Below are 25,306 nucleotides of genomic sequence, written 5' to 3'. Positions count from 1 at the left end.
CTCTTGAGCATGCTAACAGCATTGTGTTATTAGCATAGCGTGCTAATCTGAGCTGTTTGGGCTCTTTCTGCCTCTGTGTGTTCCTCCTCAGGTTTCCAGGAAGACAAAGGTTCCTAAATATACGTACGTGGGACTGGGCGACCTGACGGCTGGATCTGTGGTGAACGTGTACGGAGTGGTGCTGTTCTTCAAGCAGCCGTTCAAGACCCGAGGCACAGGTCAGTAAAGATGGGCATAACATGTGGAAACGACTTAATAAGTTTGTTTCTCTAAAAGTCTTATAGATCAGGGGTTCTCAAACTTTTTGTTTATGCGGACCACCTCATATGCAAACCGTAAAAATAAGTACATATATAAACGTAGTGTTAAAGGGGACCTATCATGCAAAATGCACTTTCTGATGTATTTTATACATAAAGATGTGTCCCCGGTGTGTCGGGGAACTCACGCAGCGTCAGAAAATAAAACCCTCTCTTTTCCTCTGTAACCAAATCTCTAAAAACGGGGGAACAACGGAGCTGATCCAGATTTGCGTCCGATATGACGTAATATCTGAAATGTGGACCCACGGCCCTATCAGAAACGTTGCTATCAGAAACAATGCCCGACTGTTTTGGACGTAATATGTTCAGTGTTTACATTAGCATGGCTAACACTCAGAGCTAACCTGTACTGGAGAGCATGTGTGTGAAGAAGCAGGAAGTAAAAAGGAACTCACCTTGTGGTATAACCGGCAAGAGAAAGCCTTTGAGCTCCATACTGTTTCAGAGAGAATCCTTGATAATCCATGATACGGCGTTTCATCACGGCAGCATTTAGTTTAGACAGTAGCTGCCGGGTCCTGCGTGAGCTCAGCCCCCTCCTTTTTTATTCTTATCAATTTCATTTTTTTTTTTAAAGCTTTATACCCAAATCATCACTTTTTGGTTCAAATAAACGTTTAAATGAAAATGAAATAAATGATATTTGTTATTGTTAATTAAGGACGACACTTTATTTCACCACTGGTTACCCATGGTTACGTGTGCACGTTCAAAACCACAAAAATGGATCGGTGGCTATCATCAGGTTCTCTGAAGAGAAAAGAGTTTAACGGTAAAGAAGTTAATGAGGGTGAGTCGGAGGCATCTACAAGCCAGATTCCAAGATTGACGGCGAAGGTTAGCTTGTTTTAGGCTCTCGTTAGCGAATGTCTCGTAGCACAGGACGCATACTTTAAAGCAGGGGTCTCCAACACGTCGATCGCGAGCTACCGGTAGCTCGCAAGCTCTCAATAAGTAGCTCGCCAAGCAAATCCAACATATAAAAAATACACACAACAAAAAAAGAAATGTAATTAAAAGAATCTACCCTATGCATAAACGAAACCTCAATCATAGCGAGTTCTATCTACTTACTACAACTTGATATCTATCTAACACCCCTCCTCCCCCCACCCCCACCCCCACAATGAATATCGACCAATCACGTTCTTGCTTGATTTGCGGGACCAGCGTTGCAGTCGGGAAGAAAAGCAATGTGGAGCGGCAGCTCACCGCTTCATAAGGAGTTTAACCGTGATTTTCCTTCTGGCAGAATCGACACAACACATCAGCCCCATTGAACACAGCCTAGTCATGCCAGCCTATACAGCACATGAGGGGCAGAGTTTTACTCTGTGTGTGTTGCAACTTGCATATATATTTATTGCACTTGACGCACACACACGCATGGCGTAATTTCCACTGGGGACAGGGGGGACATGTCCCCCCCACTCTTCAAAATCCCGTTTGTGTCCCCCCACTTTACAAATATGTTTATTCTTTTTTTTACCGCAAGCCGTCATCGCCCAAAGGGGCACACAGCCTCTGTGAGTGAGCGAGACAGAGGGAGAGAGAGAGCTAGAGAGAGCACACATTTATCTATTTAATATAGATGTACAAAATAAAGTAAGAAATCATTCCAATGTGTACTATAAGACAGTAAACAAAAAAAAGTTTAAAATTATGTGATTAGTAAAATATGCATAAAGAAATAAAGAATGCTAACTTAAATAAGATAAAAATAAACAAGTTTAAATGATTTGTTATTGGTTGTGATCATATTCTTTACATGTTACTTGTTAGATGTTTTTATCCAAAGCGACTTACATACTCAATACTGTGGACAATCCCCACAGGAGCAATTTGGGGTGAAGTGTCTGGCCCTGGGACACAACCACATGCTGACTGCAGCGGGGTTTGAACCTGTGCTCCCCTGATCCGAACACCAACGCACTACTCCACTGCGCCACGCGCCACACGCCTCCCTGTGTGTTCTAAAGATGTTTGGATTATTGAAAAGTATACAGCTCCCTTTCATATGAGTGTTGAGAGCTGTATCCATAAATTCATGTTGTGCTCAAAGATTGATGCATTTAACTTCAACTTTAAAAAACAAAAATCTTCCCAGAAGTGCATGCCCCCAAATAAAGCAGGTTAAAATAATTAAATTGCATACATTTTCTTTTAGTAAACACTGAAAACGGGTCCCACAGACCCAAACAGCACACAAAGGTTAAAGGTAAGCATATAATAATGTTAAAATGTGCTAAATATATTCACTGCAAAAAACAAAAAAAGAGGAGTAAAAGTAGCTCACGACTTGTTTTATTTTTTGAAAGTAGCTCTCATCCTAAAAAAGGTTGGAGACCCCTGCTTTAAAGGCTCGTCTTCAGTGCCCGTGTAGGTAAATCCCAGTTCCAAGTAGTTCCCATTGTATTTTCTCTTAATCTTCCCTTTCTTTGTTTTTTTCTTCGGAATCTGGCTTGTAGATGCCTCCGACTCACGCTCATTATCTTCATTAACGGTAACCTCTTTTCTCTTCAGAGAACCTGATGCTAGCCACCGATCCATGTTTGTGGCTTTGCACGCGCACACGTAACCATGGGTAACCAGTGGTGAAATTAAGTGTTGTCCATAATTAACAATAACAAATATCTGCGTTTTAACACTACGTTTATATATGTACTTATTTTTACAGTTTGCATATGAGGTGGTCCGCGAAATGTTTTGATAATAAAAAGTGGATTTTTTAATTTTTAGATTTTTTTCACGGACCACCTGCAGTACCCTCGGGTTGAGAATCGCTGTTATAGATAACAGTGCAAACAAAGATTCTACAGCGCTGCTAACTGCTCTGTGAGGCCGCACTTTGACACAGAGGTGCTTTGAACTAAATGCTACCATAGCATGCTAACATGTTCACAGTTCACACTTACAAAAAATAACAGTTTTAGCAAAAGAATATTGTAAATCATAAACCAAAGGCATGGTTTATAGCTCTTTCACCACAAAGCCATCTTTTTTATTTTACCACATGTCATTATTTTATAAGATCAAAATCATACCTCTCTCAAAATCTTTTTACATTCATAAAAATATATAGTTTTTACAGTTTTTTTTAAATGAGTTTTTTCTTAATATCCATCCAAAAGCCAGTTTATTAGTATGTTAAAATATATTAAACTGAAGAGCAGTTACTATTTTTTAAAACATAGGGAAACTAGATAACCCGTTTTCAGCACCATGGACAGAGACGTTAATAACCTGAGTGAGATTTCTTTAGCGTTTCTTTAAAAATGTAAGAAAGATTGATAGTCGTCGGGCAAAGAGAGGCAAACACATAAAGCACATCACCTCCTCTGAGACAGAGAATGAGAGAAATTCAATCCATGAAGCGATTTCTAAGATGGATCAGCGGTTGGGATGGAAATATCTCACATTATTCATGAGACACACTCAGAAAGGTGTGAAGAGGCATATCAACATATTTTCAGTTTGTGTTGATGGTCCCATAATGGATGTCTGGGTTTTAAACAGGCTTTAAAAACGTCATTTCTTTTCAGCATCACACAGGAAGGTGCTTTTTAAAGAGGCCCTATTGTGCTTTCCCCCTCTCCTGTAATGTGTTCAATAGGTTTTAGTGCACGTAAATGGTCTGCAAAGGCTGAAATCCCTGTTTCCCCGCCTGAAACGCCTCCATTGGACTCCTTTGTTTACTTCTTGAACACAGTGACAGCACTCTGTAACACTCGCGCTCCTATTGGCTAGCTCTCCAACACATTGTACATGATAGATTAAGGGGCGGGACATATCTGAGTTGACCAATCACAACATAGCCGGCAAGCTAATTAGTCAGAGCTGATAATGGTGTGTGTGTGTGTGTGTGTGTGTGTGTGTGTGTGTGTGTGTGTGTGTGTGTGTGTGTGTGTGTGTGTGTGTGTGTGTGTGTGTGTGTGTGTGTGTGTGTGTGTGTGTGTGTGTGTGTGTGTGTGTGTGTGTGTGTGTGTGTGTGTGTGTGTGTGTGTGTGTGTGTGTGTGTGTGTGTGTGTGTGTGTGTGTGTGTGTGTGTGTGTGTGTGTGTGTGTGTGTGTGTATAAAGGAAAAGCAGCATTCAGTCTGGAAACTTTCCAGAATTTGTCATTTTTGTGGATCCTTAAGGTGTCTTTTAGAGTAAACATATATTACAATAATCCATCTGATCAGAGACACACACACACACACACTGTCAGATAGATATATGTGTATTTACGGTATGCTGTATGTGTATCAACAGATTCAGCTGACGGTTTAGTTTTTATTACATCAATAATTTCTTTACTCTTTCGGGTCTACCTCTGAAGCGAACACAGAAAGTGGATCCGTCTTCAGTTCAACCGGCACGCTACATTTGACCATCCTGTACAGTATATTCAAAACAGCTGCCTTTATGGGAAATACAGCAGGTTCAAAAGACCAAAGTCAGACATTGGATGGCTTTTTCAGGCCGTTTTTTTTCGACACAATTTGTCAGTGAATATTAAATCTTCAATTAAATATATTGGTGCCGTGTTTAATATCAACCAAGAAGCAAATATTAAGAAGCAAATTGATGGAGTGTTATGGTCCCGTTTCCTTCAGCTACATCTCTTAATTTATTTACATGACTCATCTTGTTAACCTTTCCCAAGGAGTGCCGTTTCCAAATCCAATCACAGTGAAATCAAGTCAGAATTGGAAAGCCTTTAAAGTCTGAATATGTAGTTTTATGATTATGATCAACTCAGACCTGCTCTTGATCCTTAAAGTTAGATCTTACGTCCTTCATCCCAAACACGCACAGCTTCATGTTCTTAGTATTTTTAAAGCTTGTCCGTACAGTCTTCAGTATTTGTATTTGAGAGTTTTGACCACAGGAAGTTTTTCCCCTCCTCAGATTTCTGCTCCAGCCTGAAGATCACCGATCAGTCCAACGAGAAGATCAGCTGCAGCATCTTCTGCGAGAAGCTGGAGGACCATCCCAAGATCTACCAGATCGGAGACGTCGTCCGCCTGCACAGAGTCAAGGTCAACCACATCAGCTATTTCAGTCTCCATGTCCCTTCTACATCACCATGTCCCCCCTCTTCTCCATGTCTCTTCCACATCAACATGTGTCCCCTCTTCTCCATGTCTCTTCTACATCAACATGTGTCCCCTCTTCTTCATGTCTCTTCTACATCAACATGTGTCCCCTCTTCTTCATGTCTCTTCTACATCAACAAGTGTCCCCTCTTCTTCATGTCTCTTCTACATCAACATGTGTCCCCTCTTCTCCATGTCTCTTCTACATCAACATGTGTCCCCTCTTCTTCATGTCTCTTCTACATCACCATGTGTCCCCTCTTCTCAATGTCTCTTCTACATCAGCATGTGTCCCCTCTTCTCAATGTCTCTTCTACATCAACATGTGTCCCCTCTTCTTCATGTCTCTTCTGCATCAACATGTGTCCCCTCTTCTTCATGTCTCTTCTACATCAACATGTGTCCTCTCTTCTTCATGTCTCTTCTACATCAACATGTGTCCCCTCTTCTTCATGTCTCTTCTACATCAACATGTGTCCCCTTTTCTTCGTGTCTCTTCTACATCAACATGTGTCCCCTCTTCTTCATGTCTCTTCTACATCAACATGTGTCCCCTCTTCTTCATGTCTCTTCTACATCAACATGTGTCCCCTCTTCTCCATGTCTCTTCTACATCAACATGTGTCCCCTCTTCTCCATGTCTCTTCTACATCAACATGTGTCCCCTCTTCTTCATGTCTCTTCTACATCAACATGTGTCCCCTCTTCTTCATGTCTCTTCTACATCAACATGTGTCCCCTCTTCTCCATGTCTCTTCTACATCACCATGTGTCCCCTCTTCTTCATGTCTCTTCTACATCAACATGTGTCCCCTCTTCTTCACGTCTCTTCTACATCAACATGTGTCCCCTCTTCTCCATGTCTCTTCTACATCAGCATGTGTCCCCTCTTCTCCATGTCTCTTCTACATCAACATGTGTCCCCTCTTCTTCATGTCTCTTCTACATCAACAAGTGTCCCCTCTTCTTCATGTCTCTTCTACATCAACATGTGTCCCCTCTTCTCCATGTCTCTTCTACATCAACATGTGTCCCCTCTTCTTCATGTCTCTTCTACATCACCATGTGTCCCCTCTTCTCAATGTCTCTTCTACATCAGCATGTGTCCCCTCTTCTCAATGTCTCTTCTACATCAACATGTGTCCCCTCTTCTTCATGTCTCTTCTGCATCAACATGTGTCCCCTCTTCTTCATGTCTCTTCTACATCAACATGTGTCCTCTCTTCTTCATGTCTCTTCTACATCAACATGTGTCCCCTCTTCTTCATGTCTCTTCTACATCAACATGTGTCCCCTTTTCTTCGTGTCTCTTCTACATCAACATGTGTCCCCTCTTCTCCATGTCTCTTCTACATCAACATGTGTCCCCTCTTCTTCATGTCTCTTCTACATCAACATGTGTCCCCTCTTCTTCATGTCTCTTCTACATCAACATGTGTCCCCTCTTCTCCATGTCTCTTCTACATCAACATGTGTCCCCTCTTCTTCATGTCTCTTCTACATCACCATGTGTCCCCTCTTCTCCATGTCTCTTCTACATCAACATGTGTCCCCTCTTCTTCATGTCTCTTCTACATCACCATGTGTCCCCTCTTCTTCATGTCTCTTCTACATCACCATGTGTCCCCTCTTCTCCATGTCTCTTCTACATCAACATGTGTCTCCTCTTCTTCATGTCTCTTCTACATCAACATGTGTCCCCTCTTCTTCATGTCTCTTCTACATCACCATGTGTCCCCTCTTCTTCATGTCTCTTCTACATCACCATGTGTCCCCTCTTCTTCATGTCTCTTATACATCAACATGTGTCCCCTCTTCTTCATGTCTCTTCTACATCAACATGTGTCCCCTCTGTGGAAAGAGACTCTGAAAGTTTCAGAATCAAAGATTCTCTCTCTTTTTGATCCATTTCTATAAAAACCTGTCTGAAAATGAGCTGATCAGATTTTGGCTACTTTATGATGTCATAACGATGTTTTGGGTTGAGTAACCATTAGCCAATCAGCAACCAAGGTACCCCCCCCCCCCCCCCTTATCACCTGAATCTCCTCCTAGAGCTCCATTGAGTTCTTTGTAACCAAATGTCTCTCAGAGGGGCGTGGGGAGGGGCTCCTTATTTTCATCTAAAGTAACAGACAGAGAATCAGCACTTTGGAAACAGGGCTGAAACAGAGGGGATTATGGGTAATGCTGCTACGATCTGTTTGGTGTTTCAGCCAATCAGAGACAGGCTCTGTATATATCTGAGACCTGTGATATATAGATGAAAAACTGTATAATCGGGGACCTTTAAGATATGACGGGTTATTTTACCATTTTGAAAAGCAGGAATCCACCAAATCCACGGTTGAAACTTGCAGTCATTTGGGGATGAATTGATTGATTGATTGATTCTATTTTGCAATATGTCTTAATGCTTTCATTGTTTTGTTATCATATATTAGAAAATGCCCCCTAACGTAGCATATAAAAAAGTTATAATAAAAAATATGTTTCATTTGAGTCTTAATGTTTTCAGTTTGACTTAATTAGTAAGTCACAGTTTTATGAACATAATGTGATTTGATCAGTTTTAAACACCAGTCATCAGTCCATATGATCGTTTTTTTTTTTGTCGTGCAGGCCCACCCCTAAACTAGCAGTATTGTTCTTATGAGGTTGTAACATTTATAGATAAGATGAACCTTTATTTGATCCCCAAGGGGTAATTCAGTTGTGATTACACACCGTGCACATGCACAGGACAGGACCTATGCACAATGGGTCTGAATACGTTTACATAGATACATATACAAACACGTCATAATAATACATTTCATTCATATAGCACACTTTAAAAATAACCTCATCTCAAGATGCTTCACGATGCTCTGTGGAAAAATAATAAATACAAATAAAAAGTTATCGAAGGAGCATATTGAATAAAATATGGTAATGTGAAAAAGTTTAAGAGCATAACGGGTGCGGTGCGGAACAGGTGGGTCTTGAGGCTTTTCTTAAAAACTGCATAATTAGTTCTATGTTAAAGACGTGATGAATGATTTTTTTTTTTTCCCCACACATAACACAATAACAGGAGAAAATAGCAGGTGCTGTATCAAAAAGAAATACAAAAATGATGACGAAACAACGATGATTAGGGATGCTCCGATCGTTATCGGCCGATACTCACTCTCTGCTGATCGATCGGTGCTCTCTATGAAGGCCAATCAGGAGAGCCGATCACATGACGTAAAATACATGACACTTTTCTCTGTGCTAAACAAGCTCGCCAAAATGCCTTCACCGGTCTGGCAGTATTTTAAGGTGTCCGAAAAAGACAGTAAAATAGCGGTATGCAACGTGTGTGAAGCAGAAGTCCTGCAGCTGTGACGGACCGGTGAGCGGAGCAACACACACTAACGGCCCGTCCACACTAGAGCTTCGACAGCTTCAAAAACGGTTTCCAACGCGTCTGCCCATTCACTTTGAATGGGGTGACGTAACGTTGCCTCGCTTTTCGCCGAACTGAATTGTGGGTAGCAGAGCGGAGCTTTCCTGGCGTTTCAGCAAAAGTTGAGCAATGTTCAACTTTTGAAGCTTTTGAAGCTTTCGGTGGAAGCGTCAGCCAATCAAATCACATGCCAGTACAAGCTCTAGCCAATCAAACCGCTGCTTGTGTGTCAGGGGCGGGAGATTCATGTGATTGGTTGTTGGTCGAGCTTCAGACACGCCCGCCGGCAAGCTTTTTTTAAAGCTGTAGTGTGGACGGGTCGTAAGAGTTAGACCTAACACACTTAGCTATTTTTAAACATCAGCATATATTACCGGTCATAGTCCCGTAATTACAGGCTAACGGAAACTCTGCTACACAATTCACAATACAACACTTTAGATGGAAGATCCCCATAGCCCCCACCCACACTGCGATCGGATCGGCCATCGGTATCGGCCGATTCTGATTCCGGTGATCGGCCCCAAAAACCCTGATCGGAACATCCCTAATAATGATAATAACATAAAAAGACCATTACCGTAATAGCAATGACAACAACAGAAAAGGAAATACACAATGACACGATAAGACAGAGACAGAAACCCCCCTAAGAGTGATGAATGACTTTAACATTCCTCCTCACAGGTGCAGTTATTCAACAGCTCCATGACGCTGGTGAAAACGTTCGGGTTCTCCGTGATGGCGTTTGACGGAGCGGTGGGGGAGTCGATGGAGCCGCGGACCTCCAGCCGCTCCTTCAGCTTCGACCAGGAGGACCGGAGGAGGGTGGAGGAGCTGCGATCCTGGGCTTCAGACCACTCCCTCCTCCCCCCATCTCCCGCAATGCCTCTGTGTGACGTCCAGCCCAAAGCGTACTTCGACCTGACCTGCCAGCTGCTGGCCAAAGCCCCCATCGACTCCACCTGCACGCTGCTCAGGGTGAGAGGCACTTCAGAGGCTTTATTCACATATGCACAGCTACAGGGTAGATATGTGTTGGGGAAATACTGAATGTCCTCTTCCAACATGAGAGCAACATGCTAACAAAGGTATCCCAACTGTATCTGTGAACGTGACAGGATGTGTGATTACCTAGAAGAGCATCAGGACTGTTTGAGGCATATGATAGCTATGTGATTAACATGATGATTCAGCCTCTATGGAGAGAGACATATGACAAGCATGATCATTTCTGACGTGGAGCTAATCTGAAGTAAACATTGAATACTGCTTTCTATTCCTCCATCTTGTGACTGTGTAACTCCCTCTCTTGGATATCAGCATGTGAAGGACACTGTTCAGGAACTAGTTGATGCTCTGTATGTGATGACTACTTCCATTCTGGAGAGGATCACAGATACATGGATCCTGAGGTTCAAGATCAAGATGTTGAAGAGGGATTAGGGTTGCAAAGGGGCGGAAAGTTTCCGGGAAAGTTTCCATGGCAAGTTAAGCTGGGGAATTTTGGAAATATTCGATGCAAAATTAAACAAAAAAACATGAAATTTCAACAGATTTTTTTTTTTAAAGTAGAACAGAACAAGTTTTAATTATTTTATTGAACGATTATTTGTTTCATTGAAGAACAAAAACAGGAATTTTGAGTTAAATGTTACTCATCCCCCCCAACCCCACTCATTAAAAAATGAACAAAAATGCACCCCCATCCAAAAATCCCCAAAAAGTCCCATTAAACATGCAAATCTTCTTTCAAGCAATCTTCTGCATTTTTTAACCTTTCAGTCAACGGGCTCTTCCTGGGCCTCATCAACATCACACTCTTCCTCTTCCTCTTCAGTGTCACTGTCCAGCCTTGTTGAGGATGGCTCTGTGTTAGAGAGTCTTAGGTTTGCCCGAATGCCAACCAGTTTTTCCACTCTCACATCTGTGAGCCTGTTGTGAACCTTTGTGTGGTCTCAATAGCCATGCAGTCAGCAGTGTGCTATGGCATGGATATCCAAGTGTGCTTGAATGGCATCTGTTTGTTTTAGTCAAGATTATGCTAAAATATACTTTTTCCAACTATATTTAAGTTCCCTATGAAGAGCCAACCTTCAATTTGGGAAATTCCCAGTTTATTCCTGTGGAAAGTTTCCATCTTTGAAAATTCCCGGAATTTTGCAACCCTACGAGGGATTATAAAAAAAATTGAGATTTTGAGAATTTTCTTTATAGATTTTTGAGACAAATGCAGAATTTTTAGAAAAAGTCAGAACAAATTCTCTTTTTTTGTTTTGACTACTTTCATTCTTGAGAGGATCAGAAATACATGGATCCGGATTTTGAAGCTCAAGCCAGTGACCAGTGAGATTTTTCTAACAATATGTACTAATCAAAATCTTAAGTCCCAGGCTCCTCCATCAAGGCAATGTATATAATATAAAACAAATCGAAATAGTGCAAGAAGAAACTGTTGCAAGATGAATGTGCAAGTTATGCAGGAGAACGTAAATATATACAAATACAAAAAAGTACAGATACACTGAAGGATCTTTAACAAGTTAAAAAAACGTCATTATGGCTGATTTTGCATTTCTACAGGGTAATGGGTCGGGTTGCATTTTCTTATTATATATCACATGTGGATTTTCCAAATGTTTTGAAAATAATCGAACACATCTCTCTGTGTTTACACTGCGGCGTCGTTGTAGCTTCTCTAGAGGAAGTTATTTGTTCTTACAGTCTTGTTTTTATTACCAAGAGTCCCCTGCTCTCTCTCATATTGTTGATGTCAATGTATGTTAACATCTTACCTGCTTTGATGTGGAATCTGTAATCGTATTGTATTTCCCTTTTGGAATAATGGAGTGCCGTCCTCCGTCTGATTGTAAACGCTCCTCACAGTCAGGAGGCCTCAGAGGGACGACATCTCGTTTTTCTTTTTAACCTGAGCTGTTTCAGCAGCCTCCTCAGTTTTCAGAGCGCGGACGAGGCAGTAAGTGCTGCTGGTTTCCTGCCAGAGAGGCTGATGGAGGAGATACATGTGAGCACAGATCTGGCTCTCACTGCTGGTCTGCTGCCAGTCTGTAAAGCTGCTTTTACACAACAACCAATCATCACAGTTTACTACACTGAGAAGAACAGATATTTATACCTTTCCTGAAGCACCTCAGATCATCGTCAGCTAGGAGTTTGTGAAACAGTCATTGCCCTTAAAGGTCCCCTATTATACTGTTTCTCATCAATATATTATAGGTCTCAGATATATACAGAGCCTGTCTCTGATTGGCTGGAACACCAAACAGATCATTGCAGCATTACCCATAATCCCCTCTGCTTCAGCCCTGTTTCCAAAGTGCTGATTCTCTGTCTGTTACTTTAGATGAAAATAAGGAGCCCCTCCCCACGCCCCTCTGAGAGACATTTGGTTACAAATAACTAAATGGTGCTCTAGGACAGGGGTTCCCAAAGTGGGGGTAGAAAGATGATTAAAAAAAAAAGAAAAGGAAAATTAAAAAAAAAAAAATTATAAAAAAGAAATTGATTACTTTTTTAATTTTTTTTAATAATTATTATTAATAATAACGTTAGCATAGACATCCCCCTCCCCCCCGTCCCCCCCCCCCCCCCGTCGACAGGGGGTCGCCAGTCTCTGGCACTGTTATTTTGGGGGTCGCGGGCTGAAAAGTTCAGGTGATAAGGGGGGGGGGGTTACCTTGGTTGCTGATTGGCTAATGGTTACTCAAGCCAAAACATCGTTATGACATCACAAAGTTGCCAAAATCTGATCAGCTCATTTTCAGACAGGTTTTTATAGAAATGGATCAGGGCAAAAAGTTATACTATTTTTAGGCATATATTAAAGGTGTCAGATATATAAAAAAACATGTTTATGAAGTGTTTTGCTCAAAATACCAAACAGATCACCCATTGTAGCCTCATACCCCTCCATTTCAGCCCTGTTAGAGAAGTGCTGATTCTGCATCCGTAGCTTTAAAAAAATATATATATATATACTGTATTTGATGGATCAGCTCCGTTGTTCCCCCGTTTTTAGAGATTTGGGTGCAGAGGAAAAGAGAGGGTTATATTGTCGGACACTTCGTGAGTCTCCTGAGTCCCGACACACCGGGGACACATGTTTACGTATAAAAGACATCAAAAAGTGCATTTTACATGATAGGTCCCCTTTAAATACATCTAACAGTGATGCTCTATATTTAATATTAGAGCCTGTTCACATCAGAACCAAGAATAAGGCTGTTGAATATTATTTATGACGGAGACTTATTTGCAGCACATTTTAAGGGGTAATGGGCTTGGCAATATATCAATATTTTATGGACCTTAACTTGATATAAGACTAGATATCTTCTTAGATTTTAGTTATTTCCTGGTTGTAAGTGATGTCATTTTCTGAATTTACCAAACTGTGGAAGCTCTTTTATAATTGGCCATTACTTAGACATCATATCCACATTACTGATAATGATAACTTGTCAAATTTCTCACTGTGGTAGTATTTTATTAAAGCACCAAACCTACAACACCGTCACAATGTCTAAATCGAGGTATTTCATTAAAAAAATGGACCCCATGCCTGTGGAAGATCCAAAACGATCCAGGTTTTTTTTGTTCTTGAGACTGAGGTCGCTTTAGCCTCATGCACAACTGAGAAGCTATTATGGTAATGAACGGGGTCCCGCCTCCAACAACTCTTACTCAGTTCTCTCCAGAGAGGGCAAAGTACACACATGCTTTACTCAAGTAGAAGTACAGATACTCGTGTTTAAAAATACTCTGGTGAAAGTAGAAGTACTGACTAAACTTCTTGACTCAAGTCAAAGTAAAGAGGCTTTGAAATGTACTTCAGTAAAAAGTACCCATAACTAGCAGCTGTTTTAAAGAGTACCTGACCTCCCTTTATATTAATAGAACAATAATGTCCTTGTTAGCTAATGAATGTTTCCATGGTGACCAACGGCAACATGACAACGTTTCCATTGGTCCCTCTTCTTTAGAGAAGACCAGGAAATGATGGATACACAGATCGTGTTCAAATCAATAGGCACGCAATGACTCTAAATAATAATGATCACGCCACCAAACACACATTCAGACTAAAGGAACCAGCCTGTTTGGAAAATGAGAGAAGTAGAAAGTACAGGTATTTGAGTTCAACATGTAAGAAGTAGAAAGTACAGGTATTTGAGTTCAACATGTAAGAAGTAGAAAGTACAGGTATTTGGGTTCAACATGTAAGAAGTAGAAAGTACAGGTATTTGAGTTCAACATGTAAGAAGTAGAAAGTACAGGTATTTGGGTTCAACATGTAAGAAGTAGAAAGTACAGGTATTTGAGTTCAACATGTAAGAAGTAGAAAGTACAGGTATTTGGGTTCAACATGTAAGAAGTAGAAAGTACAGGTATTTGTGTTCAACATGTAAGAAGTAGAAAGTACAGGTATTTGAGTTCAACATGTGAGAAGTAGAAAGTACAGGTATTTGTGTTCAACATGTAAGAAGTAGAAAGTACAGGTATTTGTGTTCAACATGTAAGAAGTAGAAAGTACAGGTATTTGAGTTCAACATGTAAGAAGTAGAAAGTACAGGTATTTGAGTTCAACATGTAAGAAGTAGAAAGTACAGGTATTTGTGTTCAACATGTGAGAAGTAGAAAGTACAGGTATTTGTGTTCAACATGTAAGAAGTAGAAAGTACAGGTATTTGAGTTCAACATGTAAGAAGTAGAAAGTACAGGTATTTGTGTTCAACATGTAAGAAGTAGAAAGTACAGGTATTTGTGTTCAAAATGTAAGAAGTCAAAGTAAAAAGTGGTCAGAAAAATAAGTAGTGGAGTAAAGTACTGATACCAGAAACATGTACTTAAGTATAGTAACAAAGTATTTGAACTCCACTACTTCCCACCTCTGGTTCTCTTTATACATCGAAGCCCTGGAGTCTCACTGTCCTGTGTTTTGTCTCCAGGTGTGGGACGGGACCAGTAGTGCTTACACTCTGCTGAAGGTGATCGTGGAGCCTGACGCCACGGAGGGACCGTCCTCTTTCCCCCCGGAGAGAGAGAGGCTCATCGCAAACATCCTCGTCTACGACAACCACGTGGAGTACGCTCGGCAGCTGAAGGTCAGAGCAACACAATATCTTACAAAAGCTTGAGTTCATAGTTTAATGTATTTCCTCCCAGTGGCCATCAAACTCTATAACTCTTCACCCTTCAGTAAAGGGAAGTGAGAACTTCCACACCAACAATAAGTGCATTATAAATATCATTACCATCGTTACAAAACACTCGCTGCTATATAACATGTGCAATATCATTGTTGTTAATAATGTTCTATAATAACGTGAAATTACGTACCTGCCAATATGTTTTCTGCACGACTAAAAAGTGTTAATATTTACTTCGTTATGTGACCGTCTCTGTTTGCTGTAGATATTTAATTATTCTTTTGCTGCAGTTTTATTATTATGCCGCTGTGTTATGTCACACTTAATGTATCCGATGCTTTTATCTAAAGCAACTTACAAAAAGGGAAATCAGCTATAAGGTTACAAACTAAAAACAGCAAGAATACAGGAAGCGCATCAGCTTGAGTGCTCCAAACAAGAAGTGTTTTTTTTTTGCCTAACGTGCTTTCAAAACAAAGGTTTTCTGTCTGTGGTGCTCAGAACAGATGCACTGCTCGAAATGACTAAAACACTCTCTTTTCTGTTTCTGTAATGAACTTTTCGAAAGCCTTAGCTTCTTCTGTTGACTTGAATAGTTCACAAAATAAGAAAGAAACTCATACTCCTGACTCACACTTGATCTGTTATCGATTGAATTAGTCCAACAACACAAAACCAATCTCTAAATGTTTGAATGATTGCTTGGTTTTCATGGATCACCAGAAACAGAAAGATTTGACTCTGTGTGATTTGTTGTTAATATCCGGCACATATATTCAGACATGTTGAACCTATAACATGGATGTGACTCTCCACTCTTCCCACTCCCAAGAAAGGTCAGCAATACAATGCAAAAATCTTCAAAACCAGATCTTTCATTTATACCTTCAGGAACACACAAATAACAACAACCCTAAACGTTTCTAATAAAAACGAAAACCAAACAAAAGCCTCCGACCTGAGCTCCACCTTTCGAAACATTAGAAAACACCCTTACTACTGCTTTTATTGTAAAAACGGTTTGCACCCGTACATGATGTGTCTAACTATGATATTGAGTGTGTAAAAACCAACAAATGAAAGTCCTAAGAAGAGTTGGAGGAGGACGGCTCACAGCTTCAGTCAACATTTCTGGTAAATAAAAGATAAACCCGAGCCGGTGTGTTGAGCTCAGTGAGATTACAGAGTGAGACGCAGAGATTGTTTCTGATGCAACCTGCTGATTGCACACGGATTTATCAGATACAACAGGAATCAGTCAGGGTTAGTTGCTCTGTTCGATGTTTGTTTGACCCTACAGGGATGGATATTGGAGCCAGAGATGAGTTAATGTTTGTTTTGAGTTGAATATGTATGTGGTGCTGGGATAGAGTCCGTTGGAAATGAAAGGCTCAGTGTTTACTGTGTTAAGAAACTGTGTACCAACGGCTGAAACTGTGACGACACCACTGATCGAGGTTTTCTGTAAATGTCCAAGTCTGTTTGCATTTTATTTTCTATTAACAAGTCTTGAAAAACTGTTCAGCCCACATCATGTTCCCTTTAGTGTTTACTTACTTCTGTCTGTCTTCTTCTGCTGTTCCCTTTAGTGTTTACTTACTTCTGTCTGTCTTCTTCTGCTGTTCCCTTTAGTGTTTACTTCCTGTCTGTCTTCTTCTGCTGTTCCCTTTAGTGTTTACTTCCTGTCTGTCTTCTTCTGCTGTTCCCTTTAGTGTTTACTTCCTGTCTGTCTTCTTCTGCTGTTCCCTTCAGTATTTACTTCCTGTCTGTCTGCTTCTGCTGTTTCCGTTAGTGTTTACCTCCTGTCTGTCTTCTTCTGCCGTTTTCGTTAGTGTTTACTTCCTGTATGTCTGTCTTCTTCTGCAGTTCCCTTCAGTATTTACTTCCTGTCTGTCTGCTTCTACTTTTCCCTTAAGTGTTTACTTCCTGTCTGTCTTCTTCTGCAGTTCCCTTCAGTATTTACTTCCTGTCTGTCTGCTTCTACTGTTCCATTAAGTGTTTACTTCCTGTCTGTCTTCTTCTGCTGTTCCCTTTAGTGTTTACTTCCTGTCTGTCTTCTTCTGCTGTTCCCTTTAGTGTTTACTTCCTGTCTGTCTTCTTCTGCTGTTCCCTTTAGTGTTTACTTCCTGTCTGTCTTCTTCTGCTGTTCCCTTTAGCGTTTATTTCCTGTCTGTCTTCTTCTGCTGTTCCCTTTAGTGTTTACTTCCTGTCTGTCTGCTTCTACTGTTCACTTAAGTGTTTACTTCCTGTCTGTCTTCTTCTACTATTCCCTTAAGTGTTTACTTCCTGTCAGTCTTCGTCTGCCGTTTCCGTTAGTGTTTACTTCCTGTCTGTCTTCTTCTGCAGTTCCCTTCAGTGTTTACTTCCTGTATGTCTGCTTCTACTGTTCCCTTAAGTGTTTACTTCCTGTATGTCTTCTTCTGCTGTTCCCTTCAGTGTTTACTTCCTGTATGTCTTCTTATATTGTTCCCTTCCTTGTTTAATAGTGTCTTTTATTCCTGATTTCTCAAGTCCTCTTTCCTTCTCTTGTGCTCTTTTTTATACTGTGGACGTTAAATTAACCGGACTTCCTTTATATGACGGATCATCTCTTGATCAGAACATTCTCCTTAGCAGAGCTCACAGATAGTTCCTAATAGACCAATCAGCATTGAGTATTCAACTGAGCAGTGTGGTAATTTAATTTAAATCATCAAGTCCTTAAATCAAACTTTACCACAGACCTTCAGACTCTTGTATTGAGAGATGAATCTGTATCCACTCTTGTCCTCTCTTTGCTGTACAGAACATCATTGACCTCTGTCTTCTCGTTAATCACTTATTTCTCTCTCTGTTGTGCAAACAGTTTTTACTCCCAGCACCTCCGGCTCACCTCAGATCAAACGCCTCACAATAATCAGTGTGGGTTTTAGAAAAAGATGCAATCTGAGATCTCTGTTCGCTCTTCTCCGTCTCGCCTGCGTTGTTTTGGAAGTGAAACTGCAGCTTTGATCCTCTTTGCTCTTCTTATCAGCGCTGCAGACACAGGCTCATTTACATACGCTCCGCAGACTTTGCTGTCACTTCACAGGAAGGAGTTTTACTAAATAAGTTATACTGTTGTTCAGTATCATGTGTGGGAGGTTTCAGTGGTAGGAAAGTGAGTAAATACATGTTTAAGTGTCGTTCGTAAGTACAATTTTATAGGAATGCCTTTTTAAAGAGTGTACGACTGCAACATTTGAAACAAATACAAAATTGAGATTATTTGTGACTGATACTGCAATGCAATATGATTCACTGTATTGTGAGGTATCACTTTTTGCATTATAATATTCATTATCCTTGATAAATATATAAACATATGAAGTGTTTTTCCCACTCACAGATCATATTCCAGCTATATAGAAACAGATATACAGCTACATGGTTGTATAGAGATATGTAAGCATTTCACCATTGGGTACTTACAAGTAGGTGGAACATTGATGAATACATACATGTCTAAATATAATTCAAGTTAATGCTTTTCTACATTTCAGATCTCAAAATGGTGGTTACAATGCTGCCCTAAAAGAATTGGGTTGTTTTTGGGTTTTTTGATGAGATGTATGAACAACACCTACATGAAGAATAACCGTAGATATCATGAATTTAGCTTTTAAAAAAGGACAAATCCTTTTTTAAGAGCTGTGTGTGTGTGTGTGTGTGTGTGTGTGTGTGTGTGTGTGTGTGTGTGTGTGTGTGTGTGTGTGTGTGTGTGTGTGTGTGTGTGTGTGTGTGTGTGTGTGTGTGTGTGTGTGTGTGTGTGTGTGTGTGTGTGTGTGTGTGTGTGTGTGTGTGTGTGTGTGTGTGTGTGTGTGTGTGTGTGTGTGTGTGTGTGTGTGTGTGTGTGTGTGTGTGTGTGTGTGTGTGTGTGGAAACATCTATCTTTATCAGGACTGTAAGACATAGATCACATCGTGTTTGTTGCAGCATCGCATTGAATTAGACACCCACACACACACACACACACTGCTGTATAGTTGTCAGTCCTGTTTTATCTCAGACAGGATTTATTACTGAGCTCCGTTGAACACATCAGACCCTAAATGCATCGTTTTAGGAAAATTCACACTGACAACAGTTTTGAAAGCATTTGCTTAAGCTTATTACATTTCGGACACAGTTAACAGTCCACACACACTTAGAGGGGGGTAAACTTCATGTGAGCCATTCTGTTTTATTTTTATCTACGTTTTTTTTTTTTTACCTCAACCAAAGGAAAGAGAGAATATGTTTTGAGCTCAGCTTGTTCTTTCTGTTTGGAGGAATATAACAACACTTTTTTTTTCATGAAACTTGGTTACACGTGAAAATTGAAAATTGTACAAGTCCTTTTTACTGTTTCAAGCTACACCCTTCTGACAAGTTTTAAAACGATTTAACATAACTTCCTTTGCAGAGGTAAATATTATTAAGGGGGCCATATTCTCCTAATTTTCAGGTGTATATCAGTATGTAGTGTCTCTACTTTAAAGAGTCCTCTCCTGCTGATGTTCAGGTGTATATCAGTATGTAGTGTCTCTACTTTAAAGAGTCCTCTCCTGCTGATGTTCAGGTGTATATCAGTATGTAGTGTCTCTACTTTAAAGAGTCCTCTCCTGCTGATGTTCAGGTGTATATCAGTATGTAGTGTCTCTACTTTAAAGAGTCCTCTCCTGCTGATGTTCAGATGTATATCAGTGTGTAGTGTCTCTACTTTAAAGAGTCCTCTCATGCTGATGTTCAGGTGTATATCAGTATGTAGTGTCTCTACTTTAAAGAGTTCTCTCCTGCTGATGTTCAGGTGTATATCAGTATGTAGTGTCTCTACTTTAAAGAGTCCTCTCCTGCTGATGTTCAGATCTATATCAGTATGTAGTGTCTCTACTTTAAAGAGTCCTCTCCTGCTGATGTTCAGGTGTATATCAGTATGTACTGCCTCTACTTTAAAGAGTCCTCTCCTGCTGATGTTCAGGTGTATATCAGTATGTAGTGTCTCTACTTTAAAGAGTCCTCTCCTGCTGATGTTCAGGTGTATATCAGTATGTAGTGTCTCTACTTTAAAGAGTCCTCTCCTGCTGATGTTCAGGTGTATATCAGTATGTAGTGTCTCTACTTTAAAGAGTCCTCTCCTGCTGATGTTCAGATGTATATCAGTGTGTAGTGTCTCTACTTTAAAGAGTCCTCTCATGCTGATGTTCAGGTGTATATCAGTATGTAGTGTCTCTACTTTAAAGAGTTCTCTCCTGCTGATGTTCAGGTGTATATCAGTATGTAGTGTCTCTACTTTAAAGAGTCCTCTGCTGCTGATGTTCAGGTATATATCAGTATGTACTGCCTCTACTTTAAAGAGTCCTCTCCTGCTGATGTTCAAGTGTATATCAGTATGTAATGTCTCTACTTTAAAGAGTCCTCTCCTGCTGATGTTCAGGTGTATATCAGTATGTAGTGTCTCTACTTTAAAGAGTCCTCTCCTGCTGATGTTCAAGTGTATATCAGTATGTAATGTCTCTACTTTAAAGAGTCCTCTCCTGCTGATGTTCAGATCTATATCAGTATGTAGTGTCTCTACTTTAAAGAGTCCTCTCCTGCTGATGTTCAGGTGTATATCAGTATGTAGTGTCTCTACTTTAAAGAGTCCTCTGCTGCTGATGTTCAGGTATATATCAGTATGTACTGCCTCTACTTTAAAGAGTCCTCTCCTGCTGATGTTCAAGTGTATATCAGTATGTAATGTCTCTACTTTAAAGAGTCCTCTCCTGCTGATGTTCAAGTGTATATCAGTATGTAATGTCTCTACTTTAAAGAGTCCTCTCCTGCTGATGTTCAGGTGTATATCAGTATGTAGTGTCTCTACTTTAAAGAGTCCTATCCTGCTGATGTTCAGGTGTATATCAGTATGTAGTGTCTCTACTTTAAAGAGTCCTCTCCTGCTGATGTTCAGGTGTATATCAGTATGTAATGTCTCTACTTTAAAGAGTCCTTTCCTGCTGATGTTCAGGTGTATATCAGTATGTAGTGTCTCTACTTTAAAGAGTCCTTTCCTGCTGATGTTCAGGTGTATATCAGTATGTAGTGTCTCTACATGTCTCCATGCTTTAATGTTCAAAAAGCTCTTTATTTTTCTCATACTGCCTGTGCTGCAGCACCTCTTTTCACCCTCTGTCTGAAACCAGAGCCCAGTCTGCTCTGATTGGTTAGCTGGCCGGCTCTGTTGTGATTGGTCAACCGCTTTGAGATGTCCCGCCCCTTAGCCTATCACGTACAATGTGTTGGAGCGCTAGCCAATAGAAGCGCGAGTGTTACAGAGTGATGTCACTATGTTCAGGAAGTAAACAAAGGAGTCCAAAGGAGGCGTTTCAGTCAGGGGGTGGGAGAGAAACTACAGGAAAGGGAAACCCTCCAAAAGTATAATAGGGCCTCTTTAAGTTAATATTAAGCAACACAAATATGAACCTGAAAATGAGCAAATACGTTGTGTTTTCGTAAAAGTAGCAACGCAGAAATACTCAATTACAAGCAAAAGTCCTGCATTAACAGTAATAGCATTGTTATTGTGTACCAAAAGCAAAAGTGATCAAGCAAAAAGAGAAGAGGAATCTTTCTGAATAAAAGCCTGGCAGCAGTGCTTGGACTCTCCGGTATAGAAGATGTATCGGAGCAAATAAAGAAACAACAGAAAGCGACTGAAAGTCCCCAGAGGACAAACTCATACGTGCTCAAACAGATTCCTGTGTGTGAAGTCAAACAGCAGCGGAGGCTGTGTGGGAGGTCAGAGCAGGCTGGTCTCCACAGCTATAATTCACTGATTTATCCTGTTAGAGGAGTTGTTTGTGATTATTACAGGGTGGATGTCCTTGGAAGAAATAGAAGGACAAATGAGCTCTCCCCCTGTCGCTCCACAGGCCATGCAATGCTGATTACCAATGTACAAAAACCAAAAGGACAAAGACATCAGGGTGTTGAAACACTAAGAATAACACACAGAAAGAAAGAGAAAGGACATTCATGGCTGTGATTGCAGGAACTGTTCGTTCATAATACTCTATCATTTGAGGAAAGAGAGCTTTTGCACAGGAGGGGAACTTTATAAATATAGTCATTTGATAAGTGCTGCATGTAAGAGAGAAAACGATATGTCCTTTTTATGAAAGCACTTCCATGACAAGGTGGTGACTTTGGGAAGCTTAACACACCGAACTTTGAAATCTTCGTAAAGAACATTCACATTTACACTTCATTCACAGTGATGGTAGGTTTGAAAGTAGACGGACCCCATGGTCTCTATAATGCATTTAAGTAAATAGAGTTTGGTGGCATGCACGTCACTTTAATCTTTTCAAAGACTTGCATCCTTGCTGAAGTTATGGGAGTAACACATAAAGAACAGCAGGTGCAGATGTGACCTGACACATGTAATCACAAGGAGTCACAGTTCGTTAGTTCAGAAAGTGTTTGCTATGTGCAAATCTTTGTGATACAGAAATGTCCCACGACAGAAAATAAAGCTCTAAAGCACTCAGAGACAACAGCCCTGCTATAGCATCTGTCTTTATAATGTTCCGTTTATGACAAGGAGGTTCTGTTCTTGGCTCGCTTTGATTGTCTGATTGTTTGTAAGCTCCAGCACATTGTGTGTGTAATAAGGGGCGGGACATCTCTAAGCGGTTGACCAATCACAACAGAGCCGGCCAGCTAACCAATCAGAGCAGACTGGGCTCTGGTTTCAGACAGAGGGTGAAAAGAGGTGCTGCAGCACAGGCAGTATGAGAACAATAAAGAGCTTTTTGAACATTAAAGCACGGAGACATGTAGAGACACTACATACTGATATACACCTGAGCATCAGCAGGAGAGGACTCTTTAAAGTAGAGACACTACATACTGATATACACCTGAACATCAGCAGGAGAGGACTCTTTAAAGTAGAGACACTACATACTGATATACACCTGAACATCAGCAGGAGAGGACTCTTTAAAGTAGAGACACTACATACTGATATACACCTGAACATCAGCAGGAGAGGACTCTTTAAAGTAGAGACACTACATACTGATATACACCTGAACATCAGCAGGAGAGGACTCTTTAAAGTAGAGACACTACATACTGATATACACCTGAACATCAGCAGGAGAGGACTCTTTAAAGTAGAGACACTACATACTGATATACACCTGAACATCAGCAGGAGAGGACTCTTTAAAGTACAGACACTACATACTGATATACACCTGAACATCAGCAGGAGAGGACTCTTTAAAGTAGAGACACTACATACTGATATACACCTGAACATCAGCAGGGGAGGACTCTTTAAAGTACAGACACTACATACTGATATACACCTGAACATCAGCAGGAGAGGACTCTTTAAAGTAGAGACACTACATACTGATATACACCTGAACATCAGCAGGAGAGGACTCTTAAATGAAATGAATAGAATAGTACTATAGAAAAAATATACAAACATTGGATACTATATAAGTTTTACTGTATGCCGTTTTGTAATTGAAATGTAAATGCAATGAGGTAGCTGTGAGTGCAATCAGTACAAATTGTTTAGTGTATTTAAATGGGAAAAACTGTGCTAGCCAGGCTAAAGAATCGTAATTAAATATAACAATAAATGTAATTTTCTAACTAATTATCCACTTTTGTTATGAACGTCTGAGTTAATTTACGGCTAGAAACCTTGAGAATCAACCATAAAGAGGCGTTAGTGTTCCCTGTTTGAGCTTGTGTGATACTAAACTAAACAAAACGAAAATTGCTTGAGGTGCAATATTCAACCGTTTAGTAATGCAGTTTTAAGAAAACAGTGGGAGCTTCGTTATCTTCCTGTGGAGAATTAATTAGTTAGTTGACTATTTCAATTCTGACAGAAAATGACTCGAATATCTCTGATTAATATTTGCTTGATTAAACAATCCCTCGCCTAAGTTAATTTCTTCTCGTTCATTTTCCTAATTAAGGCTCTATGAAGTGATCATTTGTCGCTTGTTGCTATTGAGCCGTTTAAATGTCGAGTGTGTGAGGCTGAGTGGGGTTTATTTTCACTCGACCCCGTAGGCGTTAAAGAGCTCTTCACAATCAAACGCGGCTCATTGCACTTTAAGCACATCTAACTGCTGTTCATTTACTGCATCAACACATTATTTAACTTAAAACAACCGGGGAGATAATGATTGTGAAGTTATGTGTAGGATAAGAGTTTGCTGAGGTCACTGCTTTAAATACAGATCAGAGAAAAGGATCATGAAATGAAGCTCTTATAGAGTCATCTATATAATGGTGGTACAGTGATGACGTATTATTGTAGGCCGAACAGGAAGTTAGCACAGCAAGCGGTCCTTTGACTAAAAGCAATGGGATTTTACGTTATAGCCTAAGGTTAGGCTATAAAGGAACTACAGCAGGGTCACATGACTTCACATCACCACCGCTAAGCTAAAGGAGGCTAATGTTGGGCTATAAAGGAACTACAGCACGGTCACATGACTTCACGTCACCACCACTAAGCTAAAGGAGGCTAATGTTGGGCTATAAAGGAACTACAGCACGGTCACATGACTTCAGGTTACCACCACTAAGCTAAAGGAGGCTAATGTTGGGCTATAAAGGAACTACAGCACGGTCACATGACTTCACGTCACCACCGCTAAGCTAAAGGAGGCTAATGTTGGGCTATAAAGGAACTACAGCACGGTCACATGACTTCAGGTTACCACCACTAAGCTAAAGGAGGCTAATGTTGGGCTATAAAGGAACTACAGCACGGTCACATGACTTCACGTCACCACCACTAAGCTAAAGGAGGCTAATGTTGGGCTATAAAGGAACTACAGCACGGTCACATGACTTCACGTCCCCACCGCTAAGCTAAAGGCGGCTAATGTTGGGCTAGCAACCTCAGTTTTTTTTAATTTCCCAGTGGGGTATTTAGTAGTGGCGAACCGTCAGGGCCTTCAAGGTATTCAGAGAATACCCTGGAACAAAAAATCGATTTAATTATAAAAATAAAATGTATATAAAATGAATAAATGAGAATCGTATACTGTGTTGTTGATCTGTAATATTGCAGTGTTACGTTGATTTGTTCATCCTTCTCGGCCCATGCACTACGCATTTCAGTGGTTTTGTGTTAGAAAAAAAAAGCAACCAATCACATATTTTTCTGGGTCGGTAGAATATCCTTCAACCCAGGGGTCGGCAACCCCTGGCACATGTGCCACCATTGGCATGCGGCACCGTAACCAGTGGCACACTAGGAATAAGTGTGCCAAATATTT

At 40.5% G+C, this 25,306-nt stretch overlaps 1 protein-coding gene across 1 annotated transcript in view; it reads left to right on the top strand.

The window, feature by feature from the left end:
* The window catches only part of LOC307038642 (protection of telomeres protein 1-like), a 50,335-nt gene extending 35,327 nt beyond the window's left edge, over positions 1–15,008 (top strand). The window contains exons 7-10 of the mRNA XM_079680203.1: positions 92–218; positions 5,215–5,345; positions 9,523–9,816; positions 14,805–15,008. Coding sequence (XP_079536329.1) covers positions 92–218; positions 5,215–5,345; positions 9,523–9,816; positions 14,805–14,993 — 741 coding nt within the window. The 3' untranslated portion in view covers positions 14,994–15,008. The remainder of the gene's footprint in view (positions 1–91; positions 219–5,214; positions 5,346–9,522; positions 9,817–14,804) is intronic.
* Positions 15,009–25,306: the final 10,298 nt, after the last annotated feature.

The sequence above is a fragment of the Notothenia rossii genome, assembly GCF_949606895.1.
Source record: "Notothenia rossii genome assembly, chromosome: 5".
NCBI lineage: Eukaryota > Metazoa > Chordata > Actinopteri > Perciformes > Nototheniidae > Notothenia > Notothenia rossii.
This window is presented reverse-complemented; position numbering and strand designations above follow the sequence as displayed.